At 37.2% G+C, this 13,472-nt stretch overlaps 1 protein-coding gene across 4 annotated transcripts in view; it reads right to left on the reverse strand.

Moving 5' to 3' along the window:
- LOC100026548 (phospholipid-transporting ATPase ABCA3-like) overlaps nucleotides 1-13,472 on the reverse strand; it is a 314,104-nt gene that overhangs the window by 209,535 nt on the left and 91,097 nt on the right. For all 4 annotated transcript variants that reach the window (XM_007498226.3, XM_007498223.3, XM_007498222.3 and 1 more), the window contains one exon: nucleotides 8,711-8,892. In XM_007498226.3, coding sequence (XP_007498288.2) covers nucleotides 8,711-8,892 — 182 coding nt within the window. The remainder of the gene's footprint in view (nucleotides 1-8,710; nucleotides 8,893-13,472) is intronic.

Raw genomic sequence — 13,472 nt, forward strand, 5'->3', positions numbered from 1 at the left:
CAGGAGCTTTCAGAGCTTCTGAAAGAACAGAAACCTCAGGGCCGGCTAAGAGGTTGCTCGAAAGGGCATTCCTTGAAAGCAACCTGGGCCAGTCTCTGGGCAATCAATACAGATTGTGGAGGAGGAGGTTTTTTTTGCTTCAGGGCTCATTCAGCCCAAACCAGCTGAAACTAATCCCACGAGGAGGCCTCAGAACCCAGGGAGGCCAAGACCACTCCCCCCATAGAGAGCAGGGTCTTCTGAAAAAACAGAATCCTAGAGGCGGAGTCAAGATGGCAGCCTAGAAGGGGCATAGACCTGGCAGCCTGGCCAGAGCTTTGGAGATCCTCCATATTTGCTCCAGCTGTCCAGGAAGTTTAAAACTCAGAGCAAACCCAGTCCAACCAAGCTGAACTTAATCCCATCAAAAGTCTCCAGAACACAGGGAACCCCAGGCTCCCCACCAATTCTCATTGACTGCTGGACTTTAAGAAAATCAAAAGCCTCTAGAGGACAGGGAAGCTCAAATCCCCAACAACCCTCCCCCAGAGACTACACCAAGAGATCTTCTGTTAAAGCTCCAAGAGGGGAGACTGATAGAAGTCCCCCAAAAAACAAAAAAAATGAGAGGAACAAGAGCACAGACAAATATGGGGAGTAAAGAAGGGGTGAATTTGAGCAAACAACAGAAAAAGAAGAAAGAAACTACAATAGACAGCTATTACTCAGCAAATGGAACAGAGGGAGAGAGATCAGCAAACGATAAACCAGAAATCCCAGCAAATTGGATACAGGCTGTGGAAGAACTCAAAACACAACTAAGAGAGGTTGGAGACAATTGGGAAAAGAACTTAAAAATTAAGATACGTCATCTGGAAACAGAGGCACTTGAACTAAAACGAGAAAATAGTATCTTGAAAGCCAAAATCAACCAGATGGAAAATGACGCAAAAGAGATGAAAGATGAGGCAAAGGAAATGAAAGACGAGGTAAAGAGGATGAAAGACGATCTTCAAAGAAAATCAGACCAGAAGGAAAAGGATGACCAAAAAGCCAGAGATGAAATCCAATCTTTAAGAACCAGAATAAAACAACTAGAATCAAGTGACCTCACAAGGCAACAGGACACTATAAAACAATACAAAAAGAATGAAAAAATGAGGAAAATGTGAAGCATCTCATTCACAAAACAGAGGATTTAGAAAATCGTTCATGAAGAGACAATTTAAGAATAATTGGACTACCAGAAGACCACGACAAAAGAAAAAGCCTGGACATAATACTAGAGGAAATTATCCAGGAAAACTGTCCTGAGATCCTAGAACAAGAGGGGAAAGTGGAGATTGAAAGAATCCACAGATCACCCCCTGTATTTAATCCCCAACTGACAACACCAAGAAATGTTATAGCCAAATTCAAAAACAATCAGATGAAAGAAAAGATATTACAAGCTGCCAAGAAGAAGCCATTCAGATACCATGGAAACATGGTGAGGTTAACACTGGATCTGGCTGCATCCACACTGAAGGACTGAAAGGCATGGAATAAGATATTCTGGAAAGCAAGGGAACTAGGTCTAAAACCAAGAATAAAATACCCATCGAAACTGACTATATTCTTACAGGGAAAAGTATGGTCATTCAACACAACAGAAGAGTTCCAAGCATTCATGAATAAAAGACCAGACCTGAACAGAAAATTTGATATTCAATCACAGAACTCAAGAGAATCATCAAAAGGTAATTAAAAAAGAGGGAAAAAAACAAACAAAACAACAACAAAAAATTGTTAAGAGACTCAATGAGGTAAAATGATATGTATCCCTATAAGAAAAGAGGTCATTGGTAACTCTTAAAAACTGTTGCTATCACCTGAGCAGCTAGAAGAATTACATTCAGAGGGAACAGTGACAAACTGTATAGGATGAAAGGATAAGACATAAATAGGTATATAGATATATGCATGCATAAATACATATACATGTGTATGTGTGTGTATATATATATATATATATACATGACTAGAGCTAAAAAAGAGGTTATGACTAAAAGAAATGGGAAAAGAAACAAATGGGGGTAAATTTATATGTCACAAAAAAGCTCATGGTGGAAGGGGGGAGAACATCGATACACTGGAAGGGTAAAGAGGTTGGAGATAGGAAATCAACTCTTACGTACTTTGAAACTGACCCAAAGAGGGAAGAACAATCCAATCCATTGGGAAGAGAATAGATTTGCGCCCAATAGGGGAGTAGAAGGGTAAAAAATGGACTGGTGGGGAGGGAAGCAGTACAAGGGAGGGAGGGGGGATTTTAAAAAGACTACAGGGGAAAATAAGGGAGGTGGAGTAGAAAGGGAAGTAAAATGGGGGGGGGGAACTAGAGGGGCTGACTATAAACAAACATTGGTATAGAAGGAAATAGTGAAAGAAGAAAAGGCAGGACCAGTAGTAGAAATCAAAATGCTGGGAAATACACAGCTAGTAATCATAACTCTGAATGTGAATGGAATGAACTCACCCATAAAACGCAAGCAAATAGCAGAGTGGATTAGAATCCAAAACCCTACCATATGCTGTCTACAAGAAACACACATGAGGAAGGTAGATATGATTAGGGTGAAAGTAAGAGGATGGAGCCAAATCTATTGAGCATCAAATGATAAAAAGAAGGCAGGAGTAGCAATCATGATATCTGACAAAGCCAAAGTAAAAATAAATCTAGTTAAAAAATATAGGGAAGGTAATTACATCCTGATAAAAGGCAGTATAGACAACGAGGAAATATCTGTACTCAATATGTATGCACCAAATGACAGAGTATCCAAATTTTTAAAGGAGAAACTAGAGGAGTTCAAGGATGAAATAGATAGAAAAACAATACTAGTGGGAGATCTGAACCTTCCCCTATCTGAACTAGATAAATCAAATAAAAAAATAAATAAGAAAGAGGTGAGAGAAGCAAATGAAATCTTAGAAAAATTAGAGTTAGTAGACATATGGAGAAAAATAAATAGGGACAAAAAGGAATACACCTTCTTTTCAGCAGCACATGGTACATTCACAAAAATTGACCATGTGAGTAGGGCACAAAATCATTGCAAACAAGTGCAAAAGGGCATAAATAATAAATGCAACCTTCTCAGACCACAATGCAATGAAAATAATAATTAGAAAGGGTACACGGAGAGGTAAATCAAAAGTTAATTGGAAATTAAACAATACAATTCTCCAAAACCAGTTAGTCAAAGAACAAATCATAGAAACAATTAATAATTTCATTGAAGAAAATGACAATGGTGAGACATCCTTTCAAAACCTATGGGATGCAGCCAAAGCAGTACTCAGGGGGAAATTTATATCCTTGAGTTCATATATAAACAAATTAAGAAGGGCAGAGGTCAATGAATTTGGCATGCAAATTAAAAAAACTAGAAAGTGAACACATTAAAAACCCTCAGATGAAGACTAAATTAGAGATCCTAAAACTCAAAGGAGAAATTAATAAAATTGAAAGTCAAAGAACTATTGATTTAATAAATAAGACTAGAAGCTGGTACTTTGAAAAAAACAAATAAAATAGACAAAGTGCCAGTCAGTCTAATTAAAAAAAGGAAAGAAAAAAACTAAATTGACAGTATCCAAGATGAAAAGGGAGACCTCACCTCTAATGAAGAAATCAAGGCAATCATTAAAAACTACTCTGCCCAATTATATGGCAAAAATATAGCAATCTAAGTGATATGGATGAATACTTACAAAAATATAAATTGCCTAGACTAAAAGAAGAAGAAATAAATTACCTAAACAACCCCGTATCAGAAAAAGAAATTGAACAAGCCATCAAAGAACTCCCTAAGAAAAAATCCCCAGGTCCAGATGGATTCACAAATGAATTCTATCAAACATTCAAAGAGCAGCTAACCCCAATACTATACAAACTATTTGACAGAATAAGCCAAGAAGGGGTGCTACCAAATTCTTTTTTATGACACAAACATGGTACTGATCCCAAAGCCAGGCAGGTTAAAAACAGAGAAAGAAAACTATAGGCCAATCTCCCTAATGAATATAGATGCAAAAATCTTAAATAGGATACTAGCAAAAAGACTCCAGCAAGTCATCACAAGGGTTATCCACTATGATCAGATAGGATTCATACCAGGAATGCAAGGATGGTTCAATATTAGGAAAACCATCCACATAATTGACCACATAAACAAGCAAATCAACAAAAATCACATGATTATCTCAATAGATGCAGAAAAATCCTTTGACAAAGTACAACACCCATTCCTATTGAAAACACTAGAAAGTATAGGAATAGAAGGGCCTTTCCTAAAAATAATAAACAGTATATACCTAAAACCATCATCAAACATTATCTGCAATGGGGAAAAACTGAAAGCCTTCCCAATAAGATCAGAAGTCAAACAAGGATGCCCATTATCACCTTTATTATCTAATATTGTACTAGAAACACTAGCAGTAGAAATTAGAGAAGAAAAAGAAATTGAAGGTATTAAAATTGGCAATGAGGAGACCAAGCTGTCACTCTTTGCGGAAGATATGATGATTTACTTAAAGAATCCTAGGGAATCAACCAAAAAGCTAATCGCAATAATCAACAACTTTAGCAAAGTTGCAGGATACAAAATAAATCCACATAAGTCATCAGCGTTTCTATATATCTCCAACCCAGTTCAGCAACAAGAATTAGAAAGAGAAATTCCATTTAAAGTCACCCGAGACAATATAAAATACTTAGGAATCTATCTGCCGAGACAAACACAGGAACTATATGAACACAACTACAAAACACTCTCCACACAATTAAAACTAGATCTAAACAATTGGAAAAACATTGACTGCTCATGGTTGGGACGAGCTAACATAATAAAAATGATCATCCTACCCAAACTTATATATCTATTTAGTGCCATACCCATTGAACTACCAAAAATGTATTTTACTGAATTAGAGAAAACCCTAACAAAATTCATTTGGAAGAATAAAGGATCAAGGATATCTAGGGAAATAATGAAAAAAAAAGGAAGGTGGCCTTGTAGTCCCAGATCTCAAACGATATTATAAAGCAGTGGTCATCAAAACAATTTGGTACTGGCTAAGAGACAGAAAGGAGGATCAGTGGAATAGACTTGGGGTAAATGACCTCAGTACAACAGTCTTTGACAAACCCAAAGACCCCAGCTTTTGGGGAAAAAATCCATTATTTGATAAAAACTGCTGGGAAAATTGGAAGACAGTGTGGGAGAGATTAGAATTTGGATCAACACCTCACACCCTACACCAAGATAAACTCAGAATGGGCAAATGACTTGAATATAAAGACGGAAACTATAAGTAAATTAGGTGAACACAGAATAGTATTCATGTCAGACCTTTGGGAAGGGAAAGATTTTAAAACCAAGCAAGACTTAGAAAGATTCACAAAATGCAAAATAAATAATTTTGACTACATCAAATTAAAAAGTTTTTGTACAAACAAAACCAATGTAACTAAAATTAGAAGGAAAGCAACAAATTGGGAAATAATCTTCATAACAAAAGCCTCTGACAAAGGTCTAATTACTCAAATCTATAAAGAGCTATACCAGTTGTACAAAAAATCAAGCCATTTTCCAATTGAAAAATGGGCAAGGGATATCAATAGGCAATTTTCAGTTAAAGAAATCAAGACTATTTATAAGCACATGAAAAAGTGTTCTAGATCTCTTATAATCAGAGGATGCAAATCAAAACAACTATGAGAGATCACCTCACACCTAGCAGATTGGCTAACATGACAGCTATGGAAACTAATGAATGCTGGAGGGGATGTGGCAAACTCAGGACATTATTGTATTGCTGATGGAGTTGTGAATTGATCTAACCATTCTGGAGGGCAATTTGGAACTATGCCCAAAGGGCGATAAAAGACTGTCTGCCCTTTGATCCAGCCAGAGCACTTCTGGGTTTGTACCCCAAAGAGATAATAAGGAAAAAGACTTGTACAAGAATATTCATAGCTGCGCTCTTTGTGGTGGCCAAAAATTGGAAAATATAGGGATGCCCTCCAATTGGAGAATGGCCGAACAAATTGTGGTATATGTTGGTGATGGAATACTATTGTACTAAAACGAATAATAAAGTGGAGGAATTCCATGGAGACTGGAACAACCTCCAGGAAGTGATGCAGAGCGAGAGGAGGAGAACCAGGAGAACATTGTACACAGAGACTGACACATCGTGGTACAAGAGAACGTAATGGACTTCTCCAGTAATGGCTTTACAATGTCCCTGAACAACCTGCAGCGATCTACGAGAAAAAAAAAAAAACTATCCTCAAGCAGAGGACAAACTGAGGGAGTAAAAACACCGAGGAAATTGAACTGCTTGCCTACAGAGGTTGAGGGGACATGATGGAGGAGAGACGCTAAATGAGCACCCTAATGCAAATACCAACAAGGAAATGGGTTCAGAGCAAGGACACATGTGATACCCAGACGAATTGCCTGTCAGCTAGGGAAAGGGTGGGGGGGGGGGGTTGGAGGGAAGGAAAAGAAAATTATCTGTTTCCAATGAACAATGAACTAAAAAAAAAAGAAATTGGCTAACATAAAAGGATGACAACTGGTGGACATATGGGAAAAGGAAGACACTAATACACTGTTGGCAGAGTTGTGAACTGATCTAAAAATTTTGAAGAACAACATGGAACTATGCCCCAAGTTCTATAATCTGCATATACTACTAGGTCTATATCCCACAAAAGTAAAAAATACAAAGGAAAAAGCCTTATATGTACATAAAGTACTTATATCAGCTCTTTTTGTAGTGGCAAAGAACTGGAATTGAGGGGATAGCTATCTATTGGGGCTAGCTGAACAAAGATAGCTGGTTTTGTATATATATTTTGTATCTTGTATATAACTCTATCTATTCTTATCTCTGATGATCATGTGATACTACTGTGCTGCAAGAAATGACGAAAGAGGATAGTTTTGGAAAAACCTGGGAAGACTTACATGAACTTATACAAAGTGAAATGAGCAAAACCAGTAGAACACCATACACAGTAACAGCAAAATTATACAATGTTCATCTGTAAATGACATAGCTTTTCTCAGAAATATAATAATCCAAGAAAATTGGGACTTGTGATGAAAAAATGCTATCCACCTCCAGAGAAAAAAATTGATGGAATCTTCATGCAGCATGAAGCATACTTTTTTTAAGCTTTATTATTTGTGTTGTAACATGATTAATATGAAAATGTTTTGTATGACTTCACAAGTATAATCTATATCCTATTGTTTGTTTTGTCAAGAAGATGTAAGTGAAGAAAGGGAGAGGATATGAAACTCCATTTTTATGACTTTTTTTGAGTTAATTTATTTAGTCAATTTAGAACATTATTCCTTGGTTACAAGAATCATATTCATTCCCTCCCTCCTCTACCCCTACCCTTCCAACAGCTGACTCACAATTTCATTGGGTATTACATGTGTCCTTGATCAGAACCTATTTCCATGTTATTGGTGTTTGCATTAGGATGTTCATTTAGTCTACATCCCCAGTCATATTCTCTCGACCCAAGTATTCAAGCAGTTGTTTTTCTTCTGTGTTTCTACTCCCACAGTTTTTCTTCTGAATGTTGATAGTGTTCTTTCTCATAGATCACTCCACGTTGTTCAGGTTGTTCACTGTCACTAATGGAGAAGACCATTACATTCGATTGTACCACAGTGTATCAGTCTCTGTGTACAATGTTATCCTGGTTCTGCTCCTTTCACTCTGCATCAATTCCTGGAGGTTGTTCCAGTTCCCATGGAATTCTTCCACTTTATTATTTCTTTGAGCACAATAGTATTCCATCACCAACATATACCACAATTTTTTCAGCCAATCCCCAATTGGAGGGCATCCCCTCATTTTCCAGGTTTTGCCACCACAGAGCACAGCTATGAATATTCTTGTTGAAACTCAATTTTTTAAAAAGAATTTTAACAATTTTTTACAGTAACTGAGAAAAATAAATATAAATATAAAAGAATCCACCAAATCGAGGTGGTCAAAACCAGGAAAACATTCCACACAGTAACAGCAATATTGTAATGATGATCAAATGTGAAAGATCTTATCACTATGATAATCCAAAATAGATGTAAATATGAAAATATGCTTTAACAGGTCTTAATGGGTATAACTGTCATCCTATTGCTTGTCTCCTCAAATGAGTTTGGGAGGCACAAGAGGAAAGAAGAGAATTTGGAACTCAAAATTAAAAAATGAAATATAAAAAAGTACCTTATAGGCCAGCAGTGATGAAAATGGAATAATCTCAAAATGATGTCCTGACAAAAAAGTTTAATTACTAATATTTTTTTAATTTTCAAAATTTTTTTGAAAAGCCATATACTAAACCCCTACTATCTGCTAGATGCGGGGTATACAAAGATAGATAACACAACCTTAGACTCAAAGAACTTATATTTTTATACAAAAAAAGACATTACATTGACATCTACTACTCTACATAATCTAACCTAATTGTGAGAAGGAACTAAAATGTACTTCATGACATTGTTTCAGCCATGGATACCAGCATCTTAATAATCATAGGCTTTGGGAACAAGAAACTTTGGAGAAGTTTGAACAGGGCCCTCTTTTACAAACTAGCCCAAAAAAGTGGTATTTTAAAGACCTTAAAAACAATAGCATCAGATCTTACCATCAAGAAAAAGTTCCAGGGATGGGAGATTCCATAGTCCCCTGGAAAAACAGCTTCTGTATACCAGGTCACTAGGGCATAGACAAAAGAGTCAAACAATAGCATTCCTAATATATGTATAAAGGCTAAATTATCTTCAATTATGACTGGGTGCCAAAGTCCATTCCAATGAAGTCCAGTCCCTGAAACACAATACAAAAAACATTTAGTCATTATTTATGCCAAACTAAGAATACATCTGAGCTATCCCTACAGGACCTAGACATCAGATTGAATTTGAAAGAGAAAAATTTTCCTTGCTTTCTTTTTGATATGTAATGACAGTATTCTTCTTAGACTTTTTGAACTGTATTTAATATGATAATTTTATGTAATTACTTTCCAAAGAGATTTTATTTTAAGAGTAGTTTATGTTGTATCACTCTCAATTCTCACCCCAATTTTTCCTCTACTTCTTCTATTTAATTTACAAAATGCTTTTTTTAGCTTTTCTATTCATTGAACCTTTGTGTGAAGCTGGTTTAGTCTCTGTCATCATAGTGTGTCAAGGAAGTTCATACCCTCCCCATCCTGGATTGCTGACCTGGTCTGTCAACATTCTTAAAATGCCAGTGCAGTGTCTGTGAACATAAAAGAGAAGGGGCAGGGACTGACCAGGACTTTTGGAATGAAGGTGGGGAGAGAGCCAGCAGGTAAGAGGGAAGGAGGAAGAGACTTGCAGGCTAGGCACCACGTGATCAGGTTACATAGAGGAATGATTGTCTACTCTTTCTAATAAACTTTATAAAACATATATCTGGGTAGAAATATTATTTCAATAGTAACTTTATATGGTCAGGTTCTTTTTTTGTTTTTTGCTTATTTTTCTAGATTATTTCTTGACTTTTAATGTTAAAGTCCAGCATTGTTCCCAAGGTGGATTGAGCCCTGTCACAAGTTTCAGGTTCTTTTGTGCTTCTGTTTACAGAGGTATTTCTGGGAATCAGTTCTTCCAAAGTTGTATGATCTAAAGAGATGAATGATCACTACTCTGCTGGCCTGTGTTTAGATCTGTGAGTGACCACAGGTACTCTTTTTGGCCCTGCAACTATGTTGAGTTCTTGTTCCCCTGTGGATGCAAGCACTAAATGTGAAAATGCTCCTGCTCACCCTGAGACTATAATGGGAATATATATGGAGCAATGAAATGGAGCCCTGTATCCCATGCCACCAGAGTCCCCTTTAATCTCCTTACCAGCTGTCCAATCCCTTTAACTTATATGGAGCTGAAAGCTCCAGAAGCAACCAATGTCAATGCAGGTACCTCCCACCCAACACCTGTTGCTTGCTTACCAGCATGTGGCCTGCACTCTACTATGCTCTACTCTCACCTTGATGAAAGAGACTTTTCCTGCTGACTTCCTAAGTTGTCTTTGAAAGGAACATTTCATTCTGACCGTTAGTCGGTTCTGCTACTATAGAATTCATTTTGATGTATTATTTTAAAGTTGTTAGGAGGGCTGCAGTGACTAAACTGATTACACATTAAGTCTATAATTAATATGGCAAGCCCCCAAGAGAGTAAGTCCACTAAGTAACATAAGAAAGGCCAAACTCGCCCAAGTCAGAAACATAATAGTTCAAACCTCTTAAATTGAGCAGTAGTGAAACTAAGTGATGAGTAGCCCCTGGACTTCTAATTTGGGAGAAATGGAACAAAAACTTTTTTTCTAAAAATGTTTATGATGGGAATTCTGGGAATATGATTGCTTAGACACAGTAAAGGTACAGACATTTCTGAAAACCCTTCCATACCCAATCAAAAACAAAGTGCTTCAAGGAGACAGAAAACCAAATCTAACAAGAGGATAGAGCTAGGGGACCCTCCTGTTGAATTCAACTTAAAAGGTATGCCCAAAAAAAGCCTGAATTTTTTAACTCTCTGGTTCAAGGGAAAATAAGAAGGAAGGTCCCAGGACCCCTACCCCACCAACTGTGCCAAGTCTCCAGTGGTCCCTGGAATCTCTGGGCAGACAAGAGCACTAGTTGGAAGGGAGTGCCTTGTGGGCACAGCTGTGCCAGGCTCAGGGAGATGAACACAGATGACAGGGAGGCAACTGGAGAAGTGCAGAGAGGGCAGCCTTGTCATAGCCAAAATGTTCCATCTTGCCCCCAACTCTTTCTCAAAGTTTTTGCCTCAGGGCACACCCAGCTCCAAAGAACAACTCCACCCTGGCTTAATCTACTCAATATGGCAGAAAAGAAGCCTTTAGAGGCCAGGGAAGTTCAATCTCCAACACCCCTACGCCCACTGACTCCACTGAGAGCCTTGCTAACTAAGCTCTGAGGTCAAAGGCTGCAACCACTAGAGAATACCCTGATAACAGGGTGAGAAGCCCAGTTCCCTTTAGCCTACACACTTTCATATACACCTTCAGGTTCTGTTACCATGTGGGGAAGATCTGACCTCAGGGCTCTTTAATCCCATCAGCCTAACCTAGTCAATCAGCAAAGCAGAGAAGAAGCCCATTCAGGACAGAATATTGCAAAACCACAGATTCAGCAAATAATCAGAGGAGCATGATTACAAACAATTATGGGGGGAGGGGAAGAGGGAAGAAATACGATTTCTTTTTATACTACCCTCCACACTGTCCCTCCCTTGTATTACAATTGACAGCTTCTATCCAGGTATTGAACAAAGAGCAAATGGAACAGAGGAGGACCAAGGAACACCAAACAAAAACACAGTAACTCCAGTGAATTTGACACAGGTTTTGGAAGAACAATTCAAAAAACAATTAAGAAAGGCTGAAGACAATTGGGGAAAGAACTTTAAAAGCAAAATAAGCCATCTGGAAACAGAAAATAGTGTCTTGAAAGCCAGAATGAACCAGCTTGAAAATGAGGTTAAGTAGGTAAAAAATGACCCACAAAGAAAATCAGATGAGGAGAAGAATGACCATTACACAAGGGATGAAATTCAGTCTTAAAAATTAGAATGCAAATGACTCCGCAAGGCAGCAAGAGTCTATAAAACAAAATCAAAAGAATGAAAAAATTGAGGAAAATATGAAATACTTCATCCACAAAATGGAACATCTTAAAAAGAGATCAAGGAAAGAAAATTTAAGAATTATTGGGCTACCAGAATATCATGACAAAGGGAAAAGCCTGGACATCATTCTACAGGAAATTATCCAAGAAAACTACCCCAACATTCTCAAAAAAGAGGGAAAAGTAGAGATTAAAAGAATCCACAGATCATTTCCTATACTTAATCTGCAATCGGCAACACCCAGGAATGTTATAGCCAAATTCAAGAACTACCAAACCAAGGAAAAAATATTACAAGCTGCTAAAAAAAAAAAGTCATTCAGATACCATGGAACCACAGTTAGGATAACACAGGATCTGGCTGCATCTGCACTGGAGGACTGGAAAGCATGGAATATGATATTCTGGAAAGACAGAGAACTAGGTCTACAACCAATAATCAACTACCCAGCAAAACTGACTATATTCTTGCAGGGGAGAGTATGGTTATTTAATAAAATGTAAGACTTCCAAGCATTCATAAAGAAAAGACAAAACAGAAAATTTGATGCCCAAACACAGAACTCAATAGAATCACCAAAAGGTAATTAAGAAAGGAGAAAAAAAGAACCCAAAACTTTCTTAAAGGGACCAAAAAGTTAAAATGATTTATACCCCTACAAGGAAATAGGGCATTGGTAACTTAAAAATTGTTATAATCACCTGGATAGCTAGAAGAATTATACTTAGAGGGAATAGAGACAAACTATATGATGAAATGTCAAGATATATATATATATATATACATATTTATATATGTATACATAAATATATATAAAAATAGAGGTAAAAAAAGAAGATAATACTAAGAGAAATGGAAAAAGAGACAAAATGGGATAAATTTATATTTCATAAAGAAGTACATGGCAGGAGCAGGGGAGAAGACCAATACACTGGAAGGGTACAGAGGTTGGAGACAGAAAATACATAATTCTTATGTACATTTAAATTGACTCAAGGAGGGAAGAACAATCAGATCCACTGGGGCAGAGAAATGATTTGTGCCTGTAGAGAAGTAGAAGGGTACAAACAGACTGGTGAGGAGGGAAGCAATACAAGGGAGGGACAGTGTGGAGGGTAGTATAAAAAGATCCTAAAGAAAAAAATAAGAGGGAAATAAGAATGGGGAGCGGAAAAACAGAAGTAAAATAATGGTGGGGATTAGGGGGGGATTGATTAAAAACAAAACACTGGTGTAGAAGGAAATAGTGAAAGAAGAAAGAGCAGGACTAGGAGAGGAAATCAAAATGTTGGGGAATACACAGGTGGTAATCATAACTCTGAAAGTGAATGGGATGACCCATAAAATGAAAGCAAATGGCAGAGTGGATTAGAAATGAAAATCCTAACATATGTTGTTTACAAGAAACACAGATGAGGCAAGTAGAAACACACAGGGTAATGGAAAAAGGCTACAGAAAAATCTAATGGGCATCAACTAAGAAAAAGAAGGCAGGAGACTCATTCATGATATCTGACAACGCCAAAATACATCTAGTTAAAAGAGATAGGGAAAGGCAGCATAGACAATGAGAAAACATAAGTATTCAACATGTATGCACCAAATAATATAGCATCCAAATTTTGAAAGCAGAAACTATTGGAGCTTAAGGAGGTAATATATAGTAAAACTATACATACTAGTGGGAGACCTAAACCTTCCTTTATCAGATCTAGATAAATCAAG

Source organism: Monodelphis domestica, chromosome 7, assembly GCF_027887165.1.
Source record: "Monodelphis domestica isolate mMonDom1 chromosome 7, mMonDom1.pri, whole genome shotgun sequence".
NCBI lineage: Eukaryota > Metazoa > Chordata > Mammalia > Didelphimorphia > Didelphidae > Monodelphis > Monodelphis domestica.